This window comes from Cyanistes caeruleus, chromosome 25, assembly GCF_971803275.1.
Source record: "Cyanistes caeruleus chromosome 25, bCyaCae1.hap1.1, whole genome shotgun sequence".
Lineage (NCBI taxonomy): Eukaryota > Metazoa > Chordata > Aves > Passeriformes > Paridae > Cyanistes > Cyanistes caeruleus.
The window spans coordinates 5,418,048-5,442,496 of record NC_141725.1 but is presented as its reverse complement, the minus strand read 5'-3'; the positions used below and the strand labels follow the sequence as shown (position 1 = coordinate 5,442,496).

The 24,449-nt window shown below is 56.1% G+C and overlaps 1 protein-coding gene across 1 annotated transcript; it reads right to left on the bottom strand.

Annotated features, from left to right (window-relative positions):
• Positions 1-3,598: 3,598 nt before the first annotated feature.
• NRTN (neurturin) lies at positions 3,599-20,936 on the bottom strand. The gene is made up of 3 exons (XM_086862970.1): positions 20,743-20,936; positions 9,234-9,516; positions 3,599-8,138 (listed from the first exon to the last, which is right to left on the bottom strand). The coding sequence occupies exons 2-3, from the start codon at positions 9,487-9,489 to the stop codon at positions 7,690-7,692; spliced, it is 705 nt and encodes a 234-aa protein (XP_086719096.1). The 5' UTR covers positions 9,490-9,516; positions 20,743-20,936; the 3' UTR covers positions 3,599-7,689.
• Between the last annotated feature and the right edge of the window lie 3,513 nt (positions 20,937-24,449).

Here is a 24,449-nt window from a genome sequence, read left to right as displayed (position 1 = left end):
GTGGCCACCACGGGATTTTAGGGCTGGAGGGAACCTCTGCCTCAGCCACTCCTCACCCCCACCAGAGCCACAGCCGAGCCCCAACCCTTCAAACCCCCAAGGCCAACTGACCCAAGACCTCCTGAATGTTTCTCAGCCTTTGGCCACTTTTTGGTTGGGTTTTCATGGTGGAGACCCAGGGCAGACAAGTGACAAATCACCTTTAATCCACCTGAGCTGTTAAATCTCCTGGTAATCCCTCCCCAGCTCTGCTCCCCTCCCAGAGCCCCTCTTGGGTCCATCAATCCGTGCCCTCAGCTCCTGGGTGTCCCTCTCTCCTCTGGAAAACCTGGGGGCCTCCAGAACTTCCCTGTGAGCCCGGAGAGGGCTCAGTGCCCTGAGTGAACTGCTGACCAGGGCAGTTTTTATTTATATTTATATTTATATTTATATTTATGTTTATATTTATATTTAATATTTATATTTATATTTATATTTATATTTATATTTATATTTATATTTATATTTATATTTATATTTATATTTATATTTATATTATTTATATTTATATTTATATTATTTATATTTATATTTATATTTATATTTATATTTATAGTTATAGTTATAGTTATAGTTATAGTTATAGTTATATTATTTATATTTATATTTATATTTATATTTATATTTATATTTATATTTATATTTATATTTATATTTATATTTATATTTATATTTATATTTATATTTATATTTATATGGAACCCCATCGGCACAGCCTGGGGATGCTCCCTCCTGTCCTGTCCCTGCTGTCGCTCCTGGGTGAGCGGCGCCTGCTCCTCCCTGAGCTCACCTGGGCATCCCAATCCACGGGGTCAGGAAGGGCAGGAACCAGGAAGCTCCTCCAAATCACAGCGTTGTTTGTGCTCCGAGGCGGGGATTAGCGAGAGCATTCATCAGAAAACAATAACTCGGTGTTGAGCCCGCCGGGTCCTGCCAAGTCCATTCCCCCAGCGGCCTCTCTGCTCTGTCCCTGCTCCAGAGTCGCCCCAAGGACTCAGCAATCCCTCCCCGCACGTCACGTCTGCCACCGGGAACAATCCTCACTCCACAGCTCCTTCCATCCCTTCCCCACGCTCGTTTGTTTCATTTGTGTTAATTAACCCTGCTGAGCTCGAGCTCCTCCTGCTCCTGGTTTGAGGGGTACCAAAATCTTAAAATCTGGAGTTTTCTACCTGCCTGAGGCCTCTGCCACTTGAGGCTTCTCCTGGGGCTGGGAACTCAAATCTTTGAGGCACTCGTAGCCTGTGCCATGGGGAAAGGACAGGAAGGTTCTCAAATACGGGATTTTTATACAGAATGTTGAATCTCTGGTTCCTCTTCATGGCCAGGTGAGACCTCAGGACAGCCAGGTCAGCTCGGGGTGAGCAAACCGTGAGTTACAACCCCAGGCCTGACCCCAGGTGTATTTTTTGTTCCCACCTGAGCGCTCCCAAGCCTGGGGGAGGCACCTGGACACAGGAAACCCCCAGGAAACAGAAGGCCTGGAAGGTAAAATCTTCCATGCCCTGTTGGAATTTGCATCTCTTGCCCATCCAAACCACCTCAAGCCCATAGCAAAGTTCTCCCTGTGACTTCAACTCCAGACAACCATCCACGTTTACAGCAACAAAGCAAGTGGCCAAGAGGGGAAGGTGGAACAGCAATTCCCATCACAAACCTGTGCCAGGGGCTTTGTGCTGTCCTTGAAAGGGTTGGAAACACCGGGCTGCTGCTCCTGTGCAGGGGGAGCTGGGCCTGAAACTCCAGCACAATCCCTCTCCTGTTCCCTCTCCTGTTCCCTCTCCTGTTCCCTCTCCTGTTCCCTCTCCTCTCCCCCAGCTCCTCTCCTCTCCTCAAAGGTCTGTCCTGGCCCCAGGGGTTTTCCATGAGTGAAATCAGCTCCCAGCCCAGCAGTGCACACAGGGATTCGATTGTTTGCTCCATCAGCAGCGTTTCACAAACATTTCCAAGAATTCCGGCTGCTGTTCCTTCTGCAATCCTTCTGTAGGATCATCCACAACCATTAAAAATCCCTCGATTTTCACCACCAGCCCTCGCCACCTTCATTTTCCCTCTGCTTGGGTTGAACTCGTGGGTCAGCACAAGCCAAATGGAGATTTTTCTCACTGGGGGTTAATGTTGAGAAGCTCCAAGTGATTTTTTCTCACTGGGAAAATCATTTTGGGAAGCTCCAATGCTGGGGTTCACCAGTGAGCATCGCATTTCCTGCCTCGTTCCTTTTGCCACTGCAAAGCAGCCAAAGGAATACTGAAATCATCTGGGAGCTGGGAATTCTAAACCAGGGATTAAATGAAACTGTTTTACTTAAAGCAAGAAAAATTTGCCACTTACACTATAGGAGTGGACAACACACACCTCATCTCCAAGGGATTACACCCAAAACCATCCCTGATCCCAACACTTCCCAACTCCACATTTTTCCCCTGCTGTTTGCATCCTAAATTCTTTATTTTTTATTTTTTTATTTTTAATTTTTCGTTTTTTATTTTTATTTTTTATTTTTTATTTTTTATTTTTTATTTTTTATTTTTTATTCATTATTCATTATTTATTATTCATTATTTATTATTTATTATTTATTATTTATTATTTATTATTTATTATTTATTATTTATTATTTTTCGTTTTTTATTTTTTATTTCTTATTTCTAATTTCTTATTTCTTCTTTTTTTTGGTGCTTTTGGAGGAGTCAGATTTTCCAAGCAGCCCTCTCCCGTTGGATCATTAAACTTTAATTTCTCCATTTTTTCTCTTTATTTATTGAATTCGGGATGGGCTGGGATTTGGGTTTTCCTTGGGTTTTTCTGGAGCGTGCTCGCGCCGTGCACGTGCACAGGGGGAGATTTATGGCTCTCCAAAGATTCTTCCTAAAATATTTACAGAGCAGAGCTGGGAGCGAGAATGTTTGACTCTTCCATGGCTGTCAGGCCTCTGGGTGGCACGAGGGGGGAATATAAACAGACCTTTTTTTCCATTCCCAAAAAAAAAATCCTATAAACCTTTTATCTTTTTTTTTATTTTCCTCTCTCTCTTCCCCCTCCCATTGTTCTCCATTTTCCGGTGCCAGGTTTGAAGCTATTTTGGAGTGAAAATCAAAATAAATTCTGTTTTTCTTGCCAGACTGGGCTGGGACTGGTGGTGTTAATGGAGAGAGATTATTTCCTTTCCCTTTCCCTTTCCCTTTCCCTTTCCCTTTCCCTTTCCCTTTCCCTTTCCCTTTCCCTTTCCCTTTCCCTTTCCCTTTCCCTTTCCCTTTCCCTTTCCCTTTCCCTTTCCCTTTCCCTTCCCATTTCCTGTGATTTCCTCAGAATTTTCACATTTTTGAGCCAATGCAGTTGGAAGTTCCATTCCCAGAAGGGTCAAAGTTGATTATTTCTGACTCTTTCCCCCCAAAAACCCAAATTCCCCTTTTCCTTGGCCATCCCCACTCCCATGGCAGGAACTGACCGTCACCCAACCACGGTGATAGAGGAGAAATCCATAAAATCCCTCATTTTATTCCCACTTTAGGATGGAACAGATCACACCCGACTTCAGGTCTGTTTAAAAAAAAAATAATAATATCAAAACCCATTTTATTTTGTTTTATTTTATCTCATTTGATTTTATTTCCCCCCTCAAGGTTCATGATAAATGGTACAAATGTAATAAATGTAAACTCCACTTGGCACCGTCAGGGTCAATAAATAACATAAAAAAGGGAGCGAGCGCAGGAGGCGTTTGGGAGGCGGCGCTTTGGGATCTAAATAAATAACATAAGTTACTTCCAATAAATAGCAGTATCCAAAATACAGATGCATTGCATCCACTTCTGCAGCCGGGCACGGGCCCGGCGATTCCGGAGGGGGACGGGAAAATCCGGATGGTGCCGGCGGTGCTGGAACAGGAATCCCTTTTCCCCTTTTCTACCTTTCTTTATTTTTCCTTTTCCCCCTTTTTTTCTTTTTCTCCTTTTTTCTTTTTCTCCTTTTTTCCTTTTTTCCCTTTTATATTTTTTCCCTTTTTTTCTTTTTTCCCTTTTTTATTTTTCCCTTTTCCTTTTCCCCCCTTTCCTTTTATTCCCTTTTTTCTCTTTTCATCTTTTCTCATTTTTCCCCCTTTTTTCCCTTTTCTCTTTACCCTCTTTTCCCTTCTTTTCTTTTTATTTCTTTTCTACCCTTTCCCCCTTTTTTTCCTTTACTATTTTTACTTTTTGCCCTTTTTCTCTTTTTCCCTCTTTCCCTTTTTACCTGCTCTTCCTTCCCCCATTTCCACCTTTTCATTTTAATCCCTTTTTTCCCTTCCCCCTTTTTTTCCCCTTTCCCCCTTTTTTTTTTCTTTTTTCTCCCCCACTTTTACCTTTCTCCCTTTTTTAATTTTCCCCTTTTTCCTCTTCTCTCCCCCTCAACTTTTTCTTCCTTTTTCTTTTATTTCTTTCCCCCTTTCCCCCTTTTCTCCCCCCTCCTCTTGGGCCTCCCCTTCGAGACCACGCTTTGTTTAGCCCAGAAGGAAAACACGTGGCAGCCAATTCACAACGGGCAGAAAGCTGAGGCCTTCAATCCCACCAAAATATCATTTCTCTTGAGAAATTGGGAAAATCCTTCCTCCCCAGCAGGATTCTGGAGCTGTTCAAACCCAGAACATTCTCTCTGTGGGCTCTTCCATCGATGTTGGACCCATTCCCCCCCCGTGGATCCCAAATTGGGAGCGAGACCCTGGGAGCAACCCCCAAATCCCTCAAGAGCTGTTACACACTGGTTACTATTATTAATATTAATATTAATATCGATATTAACCAGCACACGGGATGCTGAGGCAGGAGCCAGATGAGATCCCGCTATGGCTTTGGGGAGGGAATTCTCCAATTTTTTCTTTCGCATTGTAGACATTTTTCCGGACAGCTCCAGCTCCTATTACAGCAGAGGGGGCTGGAGAAATGGAAAGCATTAGGGAAACCTCAGCCTTTCTATTGAAACCACATTTCCAGGGCAGCAGGATGGCACTGGGAAAGCTGGAGGAGCCCTGGAAAGGACATGGAAGCAGAATCCATCCTTTTGGCCACACCACCGTGCCCCAGCTCACCCCATCCAGGGGAGTTCTGTGGCTGCAAATCCCAGCTGTTCCCAGAAAACCAGATGGGGAATATCCCCTCCACACGGGCCAGAGCTGCACTGCCAGCAGGGGGAAATTAAACAAAAAACAGCTCAAAATGATGGACTGGAGCTATTCCTGCTGCTTTTAACACATCACTGCATTGAGTCAGGTTTTCCTCCCGGTTTTGGGGGCTCCAGGTTGGATTTGCACTGGGAATGGGGGGTTTGGGAGATGTCCCAGCCCTGCTGCTCCCTTGTCCCCTCATCTCTGCTGCTCCCACCCCCCGGGTGAGAGGAGGGTCCCTTGCCCACCATCAAGGCACCCTAAATCCCTGGATTCTGCCCAAAACCGTCCCAAAGCAGGCTGCAAACACTCCAACCTCTCCCGGGGAGCAGAGGCAGCTCCTGCTCCAAATCCTCCTCTGAGACACCTGGTCCTGCTCTGCTTCCATTCCTTTCTTTCACTGCAACAAAACTAATTTTAGTATTATAGCAGCGAGACCTGGAAAGCACCCAAGCCCTTGAGAGGACAGTTATTATTATTACCATTATTATTATTAGATTTGGGTGCCTTTTTTTTTCTTAAACTCGAGTGAGCCGCTTATCCACGGCGAGCCCGGCGCTGCTCCCGCTGCCCATCTGCCTTTCCCATCCTCCAGCTGATTATTTGGGGCCACTTTTCCCATTTCCAGCCAAAACCAGGGCTGCAGGCTCACAGCTTGTCCGGGGAGCTGCACCTGCAGAGGGGAGTTTATCCTCTCTCGGTTCCCATTTCCCGGGGGAAGGTTTCACACCCCACACCCGCGGCTGCCTCCTGCCTTTCCCGAAATCCAGGGAAAACTCGGTGTTACAGAGTCCAGGCTGCCTTCCCGGGCTGCCAGCCCCGCTGAAGGATGGTGTTTATATTCCTCCACTACACCCTGGCTCCGCTCAGCCAAGAGCTGCGTTTGGATAAAAACGGGAAAAAAAAAAACCCCTTCCCACCATCCTGGCCCTGTGTGGAGGTCGGGAATGCGGCTGGTCCGACCCTGCATCATCCCATCCCACCCCATCCCATCCCAAGGGATGCCATCCTGCTCCCCCAAACGCTGCAGCACCATCCCTGTGCTGGGATCACCAGCAGCAGCCCTCCTCCTCCTCCTCCTCCTCCTCCCTCCTCCTCCTCCTCCTCGGGATGAAGGCACCAGGGATTTTTTCCCCCCTGTTTCACCGGGCAGAGGAGCCAGGAGCGGGGGGGTGGCACAGGGAGTGTTTTCCCTCCCGCTGGTTAATGCCCAGGACGTGACACCAATATTCTCCTTCTGTTTATGATTTGCTCTTTCTGGGAAAGGAGCCAAGGGGAGAAAACCCATCAATCCCAGGCAACAAACCGAGCCTGCCCAGGGAATGTGAAAGTCTGCGGGCTCATTTATTTCCCCGCAGAGTAAACAGCGGTGACACCGCTGTAAATGCGAGTGGAGCCAAAGCCAGGACCGAGTCCCCTCTCCCGCAGGATTCCAGGGGATGGGAGATGCTCCCGGGAGAGCCGGGTGGGATTTGGGAGACACCGAACCCGGGGTGCTCCTGCCCACGCCGCCAAGTGCCGTCACCTCCCTGGCAGTGGCCGGGCTCGGGCCCAGCTGCCCGTGGCGGGGGCACCCGAGGTTAATCCAGTTACTTCAGATTATCCCGAGTTTTAAGAAGAAAAGCCCCAGGGCTGCAGGAATGAGACGATGGCAAAAGGGGCACAAGCCAGAGGGAGTCAGAGCCACGCACAAACCGCTGCCGGTGCTTCTGTGTCCCCAAACACCGGGATCTGGGGGGGTTGGACCTCCCCCAGAAACACAGGGTGGTCACAAAACCCTAAAGCTACAGAGAGAAGGACTCAGCTCCCACCCTGGGGCAGGACCCCGGACACACCTTGGACCTGTAACGCATCCCAAAACACACCTGAGGTGTGCAGGACACCCCAAAACACACCTCAGGTGTGCAGGACACCCCAAAACACATCCCGAGTGTGCAGGACACCCCAAAACACACCTCAGGTGTGCAGCACACCCCAAAACACATCCCGAGTGTGCAGCACACCCCAAAACACATCCCGAGTGTGCAGCACACCCTGAAACACACCTGAGGTGTGCAGCACACCCTCTCCAGTCCCATACAGCACCAGCACTGCTCACCACACCCCCTGTGCGTGCCACCCCCTGACACAGAACCCGTGGCACCTGCGGGTCCCCCCATGCCAGAGACACCTGCGCTGCACGGCGCCCTGTAGCCCGTGACATGTGTGACAGGTGTGGCCCTTGTGGCCCGTGTGGCACGTGTGGCACGTGTGGCACCCAGCGCGGGCACGCGGGCAGTGCACGCTGAGGCCCAGCCATGCCCCGTGCACGTGGCACACCCGCTGTCCCCTCAGCAGGGCCACCCGCAGAGGGGACAACAGCCCCGAGCAGCCGTCACCGCCCCGAGCGCCCCCGCCATGGCGGTGGCCTCGTGTCTGGTCCTGCGCGGCGCGGTGACACCGAGGGACGCGCCGGCGGCCCAGTCTCTCCTCCTCCGGCCGCTCCAGCCTCCGTGCCCGTCCCTCTGCCCGGCTCACACGCAGCCGCACTCCTTGGCCGACAGCTCGTTGACGGTGTAGTAGCGGTTGTAGGCGTCCAGGAAGGACACGTCGTCGTCGTAGGCCAGAGGCCTGCAGCACGGCCTGGCGCGGATCTTCTCCTTCCGGATCTTTCTGCGGCTCCTCATGCTCTTGAGGGAGAGGTCGTAGCTGCGCACGGCGGCCTCGCAGGTGCCGCTGCAGTAGCGGAACAGAACCGTCTCGTCCGACTCGTAGCCCAGGCCCAGCTCGCTGACGCTGACCTCCAGCTCGCGCAGCTCGCAGGGTTTATGGCGGGCGCGGGCGCGTTTCCTGCGGCTGCCGGAGCGAGGGAACAGCGGCAGCTCGTGCCCGCCCGAGTTCATGGCCTGGCGGTAGCGCTCCACCAGTGCCGACACCAGCTGCCGGATCTCGCCCTCCGTGTAGCTCTCCAGCAAGGCGCTGTCTGCAAGAGGAGGGAGCGGGGTTAGGGGGTGTCCCCCCGGCGGGTGGGGGTAACTGGGGTAGGTGGAGGTGGCCTGAGATGGGAGATCCTCCATGGATGAGGATCTTGGGATCCTCCAGGGTGGAGGTGCCTCGGGGTGGGTGGAAAACATCAGGATGGAGATTCCCTGGGGTGGGTGGACATCCCCCAGGATGGAGATTCCCTGGGGTGGGTGGACATCCCCCAGCATGGAGATTCCACCGCCTGCATGGAGATCACCTGAGATGGGAGATCCTCCATGGATGAGGATCTCGGGAACCTCCAGGATGGAGGTGCCTTAAGGGTGATCCCCAGGAAGGAAATTCCCTGAGGTGGGAGGACATCCCCCAGAATGAAAATTCCCTGGAGTGGGTGAATGTCCCCTGGGATGGAGGTCCCTTGGGGCAGGTGGATTTGGGGAGAAGCACCAATAAATTTTGTATTTTCAGTTTCAGTAGGGTCTGGGAGCCCCAAGGGCTGCCCCTGAGACCCCAGGGCCAGCAGCCAACACACAAACTGTGCCCAGCCACTGCTGGCAACTCCCACATCCCTTCATCCCAACCCTAAATCCAGGGTTATTCCAGCTCAGCTCCACAGGAGGCACAGGAAAGACAGAGGAAAGATTTGACAGCTTGTCATCAATTTCCAGATTTCCACCCAAAAAAAGCAGTTCCTCTGGTTTGGAATCAAAACAAACACGTTGGGATTTCCAGCCCCCAGGGAGCACCGAGGGGTGAGCGGGGGAGCTGCTGCCGTGCCCTCACCTTCAGCTCCCGTTTGACATTTTCCATTTGTAAAAAATAGCACGGAACTAAAAAAAAAAATTTAAAAATTACCAAAAAAAAAATTTGGAAAGGGATAAAAGCAGCTTCTTTGCAGTAAATGAGCTGTTTGAGTTCCCCTCCGTGGAGAGCTGCTGAGCTCACACCAAAGTTTGGTGCCCCAAGTTGTTGTTGAAACCCTCCTGGAGGGGATGTTTGGATGCAGGGAGGGCAGGGAATGACCCCACGGGGATTTGGGGGGATCTGTGGGGCTGGGAGGGGACAGTGACCCCAGGGTGGAGGAGCAGGAGCTTACACTGGGCCAGCAGGGAGCCGTGGCGTGGCAGGGCCCGTGGGGATCTCCGTGGAGCCGCCGGCAGCGAGGATGAGGAGGAGGAGAGAGGAGGAGGAGAGGAAAAGGAGGAGGAGGAGGAGGAATCCCGTGAGGAAGACGGCGAGGAAGGCAAGGGGCTGAATTCCCGGCTTCCGCTGAACATGTCTCTACAAACTAAAATGGATAACATGGAACTGAGGAGCATCGATGCAATGGCTGCAAACTTCCATACCTTCATCTTAGAGCAAGTCAGAACATTGAAACTCTGCAAAACAGGCAAAACAAACATCCTTAATGCGCGCCCCCGGCCTCCCGAGCCCCTCCCCTCCCTCCCCACAGCTCGGGAATGGGGGGATGATTCCCATGGGATCCCCTCGGCTCCAGCTCCACCCTTCCCAGCACCCAAGGCTCAGGACCCAAACCCTTCCCAGCAGGATTGGTTCAGCACCAAGAAAACCCCAACCTGCTCCGGGACAAAATCGATGGAAAAGAAGGATTTGTGAAGAACCAGCAGCCCCAGGGATGGGTTTAGGGGGAGAAAGGACACTTTGTTCTGCTCTCCAGGAGGACAAACAGTTTTAAGAGCTGCTGTTGGGTATTTTGGGAGATGAATTCCATGGTGAACAATCAGCAGTGGGATCACACAAACCCCTGAGCTGAACCTCTGTCCCCCAGGGGGCTCAGCCCCCTCTGTCCTGCTCCGGGGAGGAAAAGGCTGGAGCAGGGCTGTGACACTCGATCCCACCACCTGGGAAAGGGCCTCTGGCTTCTTGCAGGCCCATAAAATTTTAGGAGAGTGGTTCCAGCCTCGCTGCACGTCCCATAAAAAACCTCCCATTCCGGCAGCCAGAAATCCTGGCCCCCACCCACTCGCCTGTGACCTTTGAAAAGACTCAAATCCCAGCTCCAGTGTGCAAAACAATAACAACAGAGTTATTCCAGGCTTTGCCGTCGGTTTCTTTTGCTCTAAAAAGCCCCAGGCCAGCCCTGTCCAACCTGGCCTTGGACACTTCCAGGGATGTCGCCGTTTCCACTTGTTTTTCCTGATAAATAAAAATCCAGCGAATCCATCCCCACAGATGTTTTTTTTGCCCATGAAAAGTGAAGCTTTTGGGATTCTCTGGTGTCCCTCACTTTTCACACTCTCACTTTTTCCCATCGCCCTTGTTTTTCAACCCCACTCCCAGTTTTTCCAGCAGACTCTTGGGATTTGTTTCCGACATCCACCGACTCCTTAAAGCTCCCAGAGTCATGAGATGAGGGAGAAAAGTGAATTTATTATTTTTTTCCTTTAAATCCTCCTCGCTGAAGGGTTGAAAGAAAGGAGATGCCAAAACTTTCAGTGCTGATGCTTCAAAGCAGAGGACCCAAAAGACATTATATTCTAAGTGTGCCATAAATTTTCCGTCGATTCATGTTTCCGGGCATTGATTCATTATTTTCCAGAGCCCAGCCTCAAGAATGGATGAAGCCACGGTGTGGCCAAAGGATTTTTGGCAACACAAAATACTTGGAAAGACGGAGACCTTGACGGGACATCAGAGAGAGCTTCCACCTGCCACACACTGTTTATTTGAGTGCCTTACATGGGAGCCAAGCTGCTTTGAAATCCCGGCTCCTCATGACTCATCCCGCAGGAATTAAACAATTTCCATGGGCAGCAGCTCCGGAGCTGCTCCTCCAGCAGCAGCTCCGGCTCAACGCCTGGTCCTGCTCACAGGATGGGGCTGGGTTGTCCTGGAGAGGATGGGGGTGGTGGAGAGACAGGCTGTTCCCAAAACTGCCTCACATCTTCCCCAAAACTGCCTCAGACCATAGGAAAAACTCCTTCAGATTTCCCCAAAAAACTTCCTCAAACTATCCTCAAAACTCCTTCAGATCTTCCCCCAAAACTTCCCCAGACTACCCCCAAAACTCCTTCAGATTTTCCCCAAAACTTCTTCAGACCTTCCTAAAATCACCTCAGACCTTCCCCAAAACTTATCACAAGCTCCCAAAATACTTTCCTGGGCATTGAACCTTCCAAAAAAGCACGGCCGTGTCCAACACTCCTGGCCAGATTTGCTGCCCTTGCAGGACCTGGAGCCTTCAGTGCCCCTGGACCAAACTGGACCCAAAATGCCAAAACTGGCCCCAAAGCGGGGAGCAATGAAAGGGAAAAAAAGCCCCAGACCCTGCTCTGGGTCAACTCGTTGGGTTTTCCTGCTCTTTTGATGGAGTGGGTGCACGGAGGAGGGGGAAATGTCCATGTCCCCATCTCCAGCTCTGCTCTGGGGACAGGGAGTGCCACCACCTCCTTGGCTGGGGACAGGGGACAGCTGATCCCGGCATGGGCACAGCCTCGAGCTCTGAATGCTGAACCCAGCGGTGGCCACAGCACATCCACAGCTCATCCTGCTCTTCCTCCTCCTCCTCCAGCTCTTCCCACTCGGTTCTGCTTCGCCTCGGTGAAACCCAGCCCGACACCAGCAGCTCCAGAGCTCTGCCCCAGCTCCCCCAGAGCCCCCCCCAAAACACCAACCACAAACCAGGCAGAGCCGCAGCCCTGGGATCAGCCCTGCTCCTCTGGGAAAGCTCTGGGGCACTCCTGGGTGTGAGCCCGGTGAGGGAAACCGAGATGGAGCCATGGGACGGGGAGAGGGAATGGGGAGAGGGAGATGGGATGGGGAGAGGGAATGGGGAGAAGGAGATGGGATGGGGAGAGGGAATGGGGAGAGGGAATGGGGAGAGGGAGATGGGATGGGGAGAGGGAATGGGGAGAAGGAGATGGGATGGGGAGAGGGAATGGGGAGAGGGAATGGGGAGAGGGAGATGGGATTGGGAGAGGAGATGGGATAGAGAGGAGGTGGGATGGTGGAGTGGGAGATGGGATTGGGAGGAGGAGGTGGGATGATGTGTGGCAGGAGGAGCTCCAGCATTCCCGGATCCCCCGGGCTGAACACGCCGAGCGCCCTCGTTCCCACGCTGCCATGACATTTATGTTCAGGCTGAATTACGGCGGGTTTGGTTTACATCTCTCCAAACAGCTGGAGAGCAAAATAACCCACCCCAAGCCCTTCCCCAAGGTGGAAATAATAAGGAAAAGCCTCCCCCACCGAGGCTGTGGGATGTGGAAGGATCAGCCAAGGGCGCCCCGTGGTGCCGGGGGCGATGCTGGGGGTGGTGGCCAAGTCGTGGTTGGAGAAGGAAGCCTGGGGAGTTTCCATCCAATGGAGCAGCTCTTGCTGCAGCCTCATCCAAATTCCCACCATTCCATGGAATCACGGAATCCCAGACTGGTTTGGGTTGGAGGAACCTTAAACACCTTCCACAGCTTCCACACCTTCCACCCTTCCACACCTTCCACGGTCCCAGGCTGTTCCAACCCGGTTGGAATTTTCCCTCATTTTGGATTTGGCAGAGCCAGCCCAGCTCAAAGGGCTGAGCACTGGAGGAGGCACCAGGACCAGGCAGGAATTTTGGGATTCTGAGCCATCCATCCACATCCCAGACACTGAATGTAATAATTTTTGGGAATGAGCAGGCACAGGACCCCCCAGAGCCCCCCAGCCTGCAGGGAGGAGGAGATGACCGGTCCCGTGTTCCCAAAGCCCACGGTGCCGATGGGAGCAGAACAAATCCTGCCAGAGAGGGCTCCGGGAGCTCTTCCAGGAGGGAAAGGAGCACAGGGGAGGAAAATCCCAATTTGTGCCAGGGCCAAGGGGCACCTTGAGCCATCCCTGCGAGGCAGGAACAGCATCCAGAATCCAAATCCCCCGGGATGGAAATCCCGGCACCAGAGCGGCTCCGGCGGCCCCAGCCCAGAATCTCCCTCCCCACCCCCAGGAGCTCCACCCAGACCCATTCCGGGGCTGGATTTCCGCACGGAACCCCCGGGACAGACCCCGGGGCGGTGCTGACCCGTCTCACCGTGTCCCGCGGGGTCCCCGCTCCCTCCATCGGGCCCCGGCACGGCGCTGGGATGCGGGGCAGCCGCCGGGCCGGAGGGATAAATCCATGCCCTGGGAAGCTGCGGCGGAGCCTTTGATTCCTTCCCCGGAGGTCTCGCGTGGGCTTTCATGTCATTAATTAGCGGGATCCGCAGCGGGGAGGGATCCCGCTGGATGCGGAGCCGCGTCCCCCTGCTGGGACCAGTCTGGGACCAGTCTGGGACCAGTTCAGTCCCAGCTCAGCCCCGCCTGGGCTCAGCTCATCCCTGCAAGGGCAAATACTGATGCTGCTCTCCCTCCAGCCTCGGCTTCCCTCGGTTCCCCGCCGTGCCCGTCCCCGGGACACGCCGGAGGCTGGGAATGCAGCTGCAATATAAATCAGCAGGAAATAAAAGCGTGGTTTGATGCAGCGCAGCTCCCTGCGGTGTCACCCAGCCCGGCTCGGGGACAGCCGGGGGTGTCAGCGCAGGGGACCCCTGGCCGAGATCCGACACCCCCAGCCCTGCAGAGCATCATCACACCCTGCACTTCCCGGGGATATTTATTCCCTTGCCAGCTAAAAAGCAAGAAAAGCGTTTAAAAGTCGTTGTGGGGTGGGCATGGGCGGTGTGCTCTGGGTTTGTGATCCCGGTTTGTGATCCCGGTTTGCGGTCCCGGTTTGCGGTCCCGGTTTGCGGTCCCGGTTTGCGGTCCCGGTTTGTGATCCCGGTTTGTGATCCCGGTTTGCGGTCCCGGTTTGTGATCCCTGTTTGTGATCCCGGTTTGTGATCCCGGTTTGTGATCCCGGTTTGTGATCCCGGTTTGTGATCCCGGTTTGCGGTCCCGGTTTGTGATCCCGGTTTGTGATCCCGGTTTGTGATCCCGGTTTGTGATCCCGGTTTGTGATCCCGGTTTCCGGTCCCAGCCCAGTCCCCCCGAGGTCCCCGGCAAGGTGTGACAGCCCCGCCAAGGTCACCGCGGCTGCCGCAACCCAAAAACCTCCCTAAGCCGATTCCGCCAGGTCTAAGCAGCAGCAAGAGCCGCCCTTCACGGGAAGAGGTGAGTAATTAGAGATTAATTACTGATATAATCCCTCGGGGTATTGCCCGGCGCCGCAGCGGGAGCGGAGCGTGGCTCGAAGTGAAGAAACACCGAAACGGGGAATGAGGCGGGGAAGTCTGCAGGAAAACTCCCCCAGACGGATCCCGTTTGCTGAAGGGCAGAGAAAATCAAATTATATCGCTTGAAATCCCACCCAGCCCGGGATGGTTTATGCGGCCAAGGAGGAAATCAGGGATAACACCGGCCAAGGACCCCCCACCAAAGCCGGGCGCCTTTGGGTGCTGCTGTGCCAATCTCCTGCACGCCTGATTCTGCTTTTCCAGCCCAAATTTTCCCTCTCGTGCCAAAACCTGGACTGTGAGTGTCAATTATTTTTGGATCCGGAGCGACGCTCCCGCCCCCCCCGGAATTAATAAACGTCCCGATGCCAAAAAGGGGCGGTTTGTCAGAGGAAACTAATTACTGTGGCTTGTTTGAACAATCCCAGTGCCTCGGGAAAGAGGGTTAAAAGCTTAAATTTTGGCAGCGAGACGGAGCCCAGGCCCCAGATGTGCTTTGCTCTGGGCCCGTTTCGACACCGCTGGTATCTGAGAGCTGCCACGGCTGCCCTGAGGGCAAAATCTCCTTTTTCCCAAGAAAGGAAAAGCCCTCGGTGGGATCAAGGAGGGAGAAATAGGCCAGAGGCAGGAGGGAGGCCACGGCAGCGTCACCTCCCACAGCACAGCTTGGCCACTTTCCCCTTCCCTGTTTTGTAGGGTTTCCTCCTTTGTGGATTCCCCAAATCCCTCGGGGGGGTCACTGTGCCGCAGGGTGCCTCAGTTTCCCCCCGCGAAGGACTCCAGGTATTAATTCCTGATTTTCCCGGGGTTCCACCTCTGCCTTTTCCACATCTCAGGTGCGCTGGCCCGATCCCTTCCTGAATAATTCCCATTCCCATCCCTAGGGAAACAAATCCTTTGGGATCCTTTGCAGGATGCAGGGAGCAGTGTTGGGATGGGGCAGCCACATCCCTGTGGGAAGAGCATCCACCACATCCCTCAGCAGCATCCCGAGCAGCAGTGACACCGAGCTGGGATTCCCCCGTGGTTCCCTCTCTTGTCCCCACTGATCCCGGATTCCCTACGGATCCAGGATTCCCCACGGATCCCAGATTCCTCATGGATCCCAGATCCCCCACAGATCCCGGATTCCCCACAGATCCAGGATTCCCCACAGATCCAGGATTCCCCATGGAGCCCAGATTCCCCATGGAGCCCAGATTCCTCATGGATCCCGGATTCCCCATGGATCCCAGATTCCCACAGATCACAGATCCCCCACAGATCCCGGATTCCCCATGGATCCTGAATTCCCCACAGACCCCGGATTCCCCACAGATCCCGGATTCCCCACGGATCCCGGATTCCCCACAGATCCAGGATTCCCCATGGAGCACAGATTCTCCTTGGATCCCAGATTCCTCATGGATCCCGGATCCCCACAGATCCTGGATCCCCCACAGGTCCCAGATTCCCCACGGATCCCGGATTCCCCACGGATCCCGGATTCCCCACGGATCCAGGATTCCCCACAGATCCCGGATTCCCCACGGATCCCAGATCCCCCACAGATCCCGGATTCCCCACAGATCCCGGATTCCCGGCCGCACAGAAGGAGCCGGCTCCTCCCGGGGATTAGGGCGCTTTGCTGAGGGCACCGAGACCAGAGCGAGGTTTGTAAATCCAATTTGCACTAAACCCTTCCAGTGGGTTTTGGCCGGAGCAGGGACTGGGATCCCATCAGGATTTACTGCCCGACTCCAGCGGCAACTGCCAACACATTGAAGCACTTAGAGCAGCTGCGGAGCGAGCAGATGAGGAATTCCACCCGGGACAGCCCCAGCAGAGCGCTGGGATTGGGGGTTTGGCCAGAGGGGTTTCAGAGCTGGGAGATGAGAAATGGGGCTGGAGGTGATGGGAAGAGCTGGAGGGTCCCCAAAGGGCAGCAGGTCAGGTCAGCTGGATCTCTGCATGTAGGAGATGTCCATGGAGATGGACACGGCCCTGAGCTCTCCAGGGAAAACCTGCTGGGATCCCGCAGGGATGAGAGGTTTTCCACTGGGAAGAGCCTCATGGTTTCCAAAAAAGCAAAGTTTTCCCTCTGCTCCCAGCCAGGTGTGCAGGGAAAGCTGCGGCCACTCTGCCCTTGCCACCCCGCTGAGCTCTGGGGAAAAGCTTGGGATCGTTCCTCGTGCTGCCATAAAAACACCTGGAACACAGCCCCCCAAATCCTGCCCACACTCCTGCACAGGAGCTGCCACCGGCAGCGAGGGGAGGGCAGGTGACACACACAGGGACAATCTGCACCTTTTCAGGCCCATTTTCCACCTTTCCCAGGCCAAAAAGTGCTCAGAGGAACAGGAAATTCAGGAAAGTGCTGTTGGAAGGTAATGGCACGGCCAAAGAACTCGGGTAAAACATGGATTGGGGCATTTCTCTGGCGCTGCCCGTGGGCAGGGGGCTGCAGCCGGCTCTGCTGGGCTCCTGTGCCGGGGGTCAGGGAGGGAAAACATCAAGAATCCTCAGATTCACTGCCCAGAGCAGCTGGGGCTGCCCCAGCCCTGAAGTGTCCAAGGCCAGGGCTTGGAGCAACCTGGGGTAGTGGGAGGTGGCCCTGCCCAAGGTCCTTTCCAACCCAAACCGTTCCATGATTCCATGACCTGCTCCTGGAGACAGGTGGGGGGCCAGACCCTCCCTCTCCTCCCCATCCCTCCCCTGCCAGGGAGATCCCCCCACGGGCGATGCTTTGCCAGGGCACAGCTCCACATTCCCTGCTCTGTCCATGCTCCGAGGGCTCACAGCACCCAAATCCTGCCTGGATCCTTCCAACCTCTCCTTTTCCCTCCCTAAACTTCTCTTGGGTACCAAACAAGTGTTTTTTTCCCCCAGCTCAGGGTGATGCTGTCGGTGCCCAGCCTGGCTCAGCGGAGCTTTGCTGCCTCCTGCGTCCTTCGGGTGCTGGCACCGTCCGTCCCAGACGGCTCTGAGGAGCTGCTAAGCCTCAAAAATGTGTTTTCAATAAAGCAACACCACTTAATGAAGACAGCAGCTGCCCTGTTAAATCCTCCAGGGAGGATGGGATGGATGTTCCCGGCTGGGACTCTCAGTGCTGAAGGTGCTTTGGCTCACACCCGAGCTCTGGGCTGGATTTTGGTGTTCCCTGCTTTGGGAAGGCAGCAGAGAGGGAAAAACCCAGGGGAAACCAAAAAGCCACTGCAGCACCTTGCTGGGAGCATTCCCTGCCTGTTCCAGCATGGCTGCAGCGTGGGGATCACAACCACTGCGATGGACACTGCGAGGATTGGGGATTTTGGTTTGCAGACCCTGCTCTGCTCCAGGGCAGCAGGACCAGGAGCTCTGCCCTGTGTCACCAGATGCCACCAGCAAATCCCTGGTGGGAGTGACAACAGCAGCAATAAAAACACGCCGGGCTCCCAGGCAGCTCCTCCAGCCAAAACCAACATTATTAAAGGCAAAAAGGGCGGCACCAGCCTTGGGGCTTGGTCAGTTCTGCATCGCTGCCATCGCCAGTGAGACCCAGACACGGCAGTCATGGAGCAAAGTTGGTTTTCTCACTGGGAAGGACCAGGGCTGGGTTACAACCACCTCTAAACCAGGCCAGGATTTAATTGAGGGACTCCCCAAAGCCTGGAGCCACAAAAACAAGACCCTGTTCCTGCATTAGCTCCATCCTCAGAGCCCAGGAGAGTCCCGGGGTGGGATTCATCACCCTGCCCAAACACCACAGGTCCCCGTGCTGCGAAAAAAACTTCTGAAACAGAGAAAAATGCAAGTCCTGCTTTGGATTCCTGCAGCCTGGGAGCGATGCTAGAGGAGGAACTTCCCCTCCTGGGACATCTCCTGATGTGGAGCCTCCGGCCACCAGCCCTCCCCTCCGACACCGCGCTTGGAGCCAGCTCAAAGGGAACCTCTGCTGCAGGAAAACAAATTAAATGTGGTTCCATCCAAAGGAAAACACCCCAGGAAGGCGGCGCTGATGCGAGTGGCATCGCCTGCGAGGGGCTGAGAACGACGGCAGCAGGAAACGCTCTTTGGAGAACAAGGCGGTGAAAAAGGGATTGTTTCAATTTAACTCTGGGGTGCTGAGCTACAGAGTGAGCCCGTTTGGGGTTTTGTGAAGGAGAAGCGATGGGAACGGAGCTGCTCGTGGCATTTCCCTTCCCAGGGCAGAAGCTCCGCGCACTCGGGATGCTCCGTGACACGAGAGCAATGCTGCACCGCACCTGGCACTGCCAGGAGGGAGCTCCTCTTCCTCTTCTCCAAGTTTCACAGGGAAACTCCACTCCAGACTGGCCAAATCCCAGAAAAATCTGAGCTGGGTGGGATTTCTCCAGTCCAGCCCATTCAGGGGACAGCTCACCTTGACCAGGGGACTGGGGCACCCCATGGCTGCGCTCCTGGGATGCTGAGTGGTCCCAGTAAGACAAACCCACACCAGTAAAAGCTTCACCAGTCCTTTGTGGGAACTCCACAGGGCCTCCTGCCCTCCCCTCAGCATCTCCCTGGGGCTGAGGCTCGGCCCTGCTGGGTACCGTGAGCTGCTCCACGGGCAGGGGTGACATGGGGATGTGGCTGCCGGCTCTTTGTGCCCCCCCAAACCCACCCTGCGAGGGCACGGCCTGGCTCAGCACCACAGGATGGGGAGAACACAGGGCTCGGAATGCCACCCCCCCCGTGCTGCAGCGGGGACAGCCGAGGTGACACCTGCTCTGGCCACCCGACTGGCTGGGCTGTGTTTAGGGCTCGTGAGAGGTACCCTGACCTCAAAAAGGGGACATTGCAAATCTTACATCCATCCCTGAAGACCCCCAAAGGTGCAAACCGACCCCCAAAGGTGCAAACCGACCCCCAAAGGTGCAAACCGACCCCCAAAGGCGCAAACCGACCCCCAAAGGTGCAAACCGACCCCCAAAGCGCATCCTGGAGCCCCCACACCCGGCACGGCCCAAGGGGGCTGCAGGAGGGAGGTGGCCGAGCTCGATGTGGTCCATGGCAGTGCCGTGGGAGGGCTCCCGGTGCCTCCACAGCCGGGCCCGGCACCACCCGGCCCTGGCACGGCTTTGGTGCCCACCCCCTGTGCCTGCGTGTCCCCCCGGCCGTGCCACAGCGAACCGGAGCGGCTCCTTTTATTTCCAGCCCGACCACGAGGCCTGGAAGGCGCTGGGCTCTGCCCTTGGGAAGGCCGGAGGAGCCGGTCCTGGTGCCGCATCCTGCTGGGAAGCGGCCGCTGGCAGAGCCGGGAGGGCCGGCTCGGCATTCCCGGGATGCGCCGCATCTCCTCCGAGCTGGAGCGGGGCTGAGCCAGCGCTCCGACACCCTGCGCTGCCTGGAAACTTGGGATGGAGGAAGAGGAAAGTCTAATCCTGCCCCCCAGCCGCGGAGCTGCTGCGAGGGGGGCGCGGGACCACCGGAGCGTGGTGGTGACACCGAGGGCGTTCACAGCGGGGCACGGAGCCAAGCCGGGGTGCAGCATCTGCAGCCGCCGCAGCGGCCACTTCTGGGTCGGAACCAAAGCAAACCCGAGCGCTCACATCTCCTAAAATCTGGCACAGAGACGCCCCTTCCCTGCTCGGTTTCCCCGCCCTGTGCCAGGCAGGGCACGGCTGTTTCTGCCGCTGAAGCCGGGAATGCGGGACCCCGGGAGCACCAGAGGATGAATTCGGGATCCACCGGGATCCTGCCTTCAGATCCGGGATCTCAGCGCTCATCCAGTGTCTCACCACGCTTCCAACAGGCACCAGCCCCTTCTCCCGCTGGGATAAACCGTGCCCTTCACCCAGCGCCTGACTGCGGATCGGCTCGCGGAGCAAGGATGGGATTTAAATCAGTGCTGGCTACAAGCTACCATATATGTGCAATAAAGACACCCGAGGTCTGGCTTGTTTTGTTAAAGCCTTCGTAGAGACCGCAGCGAGAGGGGGAAATTCCCTCCCTCGAGGATGGGGGGGAATTCACCCGCCAGCCCCAGCTGAGCTCTGGACACGGTCACCGCTGCGGCGCGGCCGGAGCTGGGAGAAGGTGACGGGGCTGGAGATGCCGGCTGGAGATCCTTCCGTTCCTTAAACTAATATTTAGACAGGAGCCATCTCCTCCCTCCCGCGAGCCGTCCCGCGCCGTGTTTGTGTTCCTGCGTGGCGGGACGGGCTCCAAGTATGAAGCAAAGTCCTGCGGCTGCCGCCCCGAGCCCTGCACGGTGCTGGCTCCCCGCGCTCCCCCATCCCCGGGGCAGCCCCAAGGCCCCGGTTCTGCCCCGATCGGCGGCGGCAGCATCCGACCCGCCGGGGAATAAACAGCGGCGAAGCCCCGGGGCTGAGACCGGGCACGGCGCGGCTGCTCCCGGGGGAAAGAGGCTTTACCGGGACCCCCCGGCCGCCCCCGGTGCCGCAGCGGGGCAGGAGCGTCCCGGGCCGGGCAGGTGCCCGGGGCCGGCGCTGCCGAGCCGGGGCCGCCCGCGGCGCTTACCTGGACGCCGGTGCCGGTGCGCAGCGCTCAGCGGCGGCTCCGTGCCGGGCCCGGGGCACGCGTGGGGCCGAGGGTCGCCATGGGCGAGCGGAGCGGGGCTGGCTCGGCTGGAGCGCGGCGGGGGGGTTCGGCCAGCGCCTCCTCCCGCTCCGGGGGGCGGGTTTGGAGCCGGCCGGTTCCCCCGCCCCGCCCGGTCCCGAGCCGGGCTGCGCTCCGGTGCCGCTGCCGGTGCCGCTGCCGGTGCCCGTCTCGCCCCGGTGGCTCCCGGTGCCGGTCCCGCTGCCGCCCGCACCCCGCAGCCAGGCGAGTCCGCGGCTCCCCCGGAGGAGGCACCGGCTGCTTCTCGCAGCGGAGCCGACGGGGCCGCCCGGCCCCGCCCCGGTCCCTCCCGGTCCCTCCCGGTGCCGCCCCGGTCCCTCCCGGTGCCGCCCCGGTCCCTCCCGGTGTCGGTCCCGCCCCGCCCGGGCTCAGCCAGCCGCGCCGACACCGCCCGGTGCTGCCAGCCCCGAGCCCCGGTTCTGCCCACGGCATCGCTCCGTTCCCCCGGTTTGCCTCCCCTGCACCCCTCGGCGCTGTTCCCGGACCCGGTGCCCGCCGCGGGCAAGAACCGGCCCGGGCTCGGTGCCCAAACCTCCCCTGGCAGCGGGGCCAACGCCCCCGGCCGTGGGTGCTTCCCTTCCGCGGTAATTTGGGGCATTTTTAAGCCGGTCTGGGCAGGGCACGCCGGGGCAGTCAGCGGCTTTCGGGCGCAGTGACCCGCGGGTTTCCACCGGGGCTTTCCCCTCGCGGTTTCTCCAGGCTTGGCACGGGCCAGGCCGCAGAGCGATGCCAGCCGGGCCAGGCTGATGAGTGCGTGGAGTCATCTGGAGATGAGCAGTGATTCTGTGTAAATTGATTGATTGACTGGATTCATGAAATCATTGAGTTGCTTAATCTGGGCAAGCTCTCTCAGATCATCAGGTTCAGTCATTCCTCCACCCGTGTCCCCAGCGGCCTCTCCTGCACATCCTTCACATCCCTCCCTGGTGACTCCACCGCTGCCCTGAGCTGGACAGCCCTTCCCGTGAAGAAACGGCCTCTAAAGCCCCTCCCAGCCCAACCTTCCAAGTCAAACCATGCCAGGATTCCATGAGAAATGCTGAGGAGAGGCAGGACACCAGGGGTTTCACGGAGCTCCTGATCCTGCAGCATCTCCCGTGGCTTTGGCTCCTCTCCTTGCTCCCTCTTGGAAATCAGGATGTTGCTTTGCAATGTGAGTGCTGGAGATGCTGAAGAGACCCCCCACAAAAAAAAAAACAAATCTGGCTTTGAGAGGGGGGTAGGTGACCCTTGGAACGAGGCCAGGCTGGGACAGACCTGCTCGGGCACATTTCCAGAGGCTGCTCCTGGCACGGGGATGCTCAGGGAGTCGATGGCTGTGGGAAACAGAGGGATCAGAGTTTAGAGAGGAGAGACTTAGCGCTCCCTAAATGACCGGCTCCCTCCTCCTCCCATGTCCCCGCTGTTTGTTTTTGCAAGTATTAATACGCTGGGACTGTTTCCTTTAGCACATCTCGGGGCTGGAGGGGTTCACCGGGGGCTCTGGGATCCGCCTGACCTCGGCCCAGCAGGACACCTTCCTTCCCAGGAGTGCTCCAGGGAGCCTCAGCCGCGGCTGCTCCAGCTCCCCACAGCCCTGGCACAGCCACAGACCCCTGGCCTGAGCTGCAGGTGGGACGCGGCTGCTGTGGCTCTGTGGCACGAGGAGGATTCACCTGGATGTGTCTGGGACAGCACCGCAGGACCCTCCTGCTCCACATCCCTCAGGAGGCAGCAGCTGTCCTGCCAAAAACCCCGGTAGCTGCTAAACAAACAACTTAATGCGAAGCAGCCTCGCTGGAGAAGGAGCGAACGTGCCCAAGGAAGCGTCGAAGCCATTACGGAGCCGCAGCAAAGGCAGCACAGCCTGGTACAATTTGCATCTTTTGTTTTAATTAAGGTTTTGCTAATGACGTGTGTAACATGGCTGGTGATAGGCAGCTTCCATCTCTCCCCTGGTGTTTGCTCAGAGCCCGGAATGTCAGCTTGCCTGGTTGTCACGGTGGGATTGTTGGGATTGTCCCGGCTCGATGATCCCTGTGGGATCTGGGGAATATTCCGTGATTCCCAAACCTCACCCTGCTGTGGCTGGGTTGGTATCAGCACCGAAATCACCAAATCCAGAGCGTAACCGGGAGCCTCTGGCTCGGGGAGGAGGTCTGGGAGCTGCTCCTGTTTGGCTTGGCTGCCTCTCCTTGACCAGTCAAGCCACCCTTGATCCCCTCGGATTTGAAGAGTCTCCAAGCTGGATGTCTGCAGGCTGATCCCGGAGATTCCCCTTCGCTCTCCCCATGTTCTCTGCTCCCAGCTCAGGCACAGACACCGTGCAGTGACATCTCGGGCACGTTCCTTGTGCAGCATCCCGAAAAAAAGCCCAGAAATCCCTGGATTCCTGTGGTGCTGGCACAGGGCGGGATGTGCTGCAGGCTGGTGGGACCCAACGTGAGGGGGATCGGACACGGGATCCAGAGGGGATGTTGGGAACCGCTGGAATGGAGAGAGAAATTGGAACCAGGCGGAAAAACCCCTGGTACGGAATGTCACACACAAAATCCACGAGGAACAAGCGTCCATAAACAGCGAGGGGGAAAATCTAAGCAATTAAGTCATTTGAAATGTCAAATAGCCCATGGACCCCACATTTGGATGTGACAGATGAACGAAAACATAGACATTAAAAATTCCTGAAAACTAACAAAGGAACTATGATTAATTTCCCTCTGTTCCAGGGCAATCGCATTATATACACACAAAGGAGTCATAAAAATTCCAGGATGACGGAACAAAATCCTTGCAGAGCTCCACAGATAAAATACAACCATACTGGAGGGAGCTGGAATGGTCCAGGGAAGGAGCACGCCTGGGGTGGCTCCCACAAATCCCTTGGGATAAAAAACCTTTCCCAAAGGATGCAGCCACCAGGTGACACCTGCCGAAAGCGCTGCTGGACAGGGACGTGGTGTCACAGCTGGACATGGGACAAATCCTTCCTGGTGGCAGCAGAGGGTCCCTGGAGGTCCCTGCAAAGAGCCACACGTGGGATGGGCTTTGGGAAATCCCAAGGAATTTGGGATGTGGATGCATCACGAGCAAGGATGGTGCAAGAATGAGCAGGAAGGAGGCAGGGAAAGGAAAAGGGGTCAAGATCCTCCTGTGCCACAGCAAATTTCAAACTCCTGTTGAGTCCCAAGTGCAGGAACTGAGCGTTTAGGAAGGAGAGAAAACGAGGGGATAAAGTCAAATCGTTGCAGTCCAAGAGGCAGGCGGCTTCCTTCGGTTCAGAGGAAGATATTCCAAACCAAAACCACAAAGAAAATATCATTAGAAGAGGCCGCAGCGCTGCTCGGTGACTTGTTCATTGGCTTTTTGTGGGATGTTTTTCATCAAATCCGGCTGTGGAGTCTGCAAAATTAATTAAGGAGAGGGTTGAGCGGTGCCAGGGACTGAGGGGGGTTTAGGGGAGTCCGAGGAGAAAAAAAATCCCCTGAGAGCAGCAAACCCCAAAGTCAGCTGGGCAGGGATCGGGGTCCCAGCATCCCAAAATCCCAGCATCTCCGGGAATGTTCATCCCGAGCAATCCCAGCCTCGCTGGAAGCTGCAGCTCCGCCCGAGGCTGCTCATAATTCACT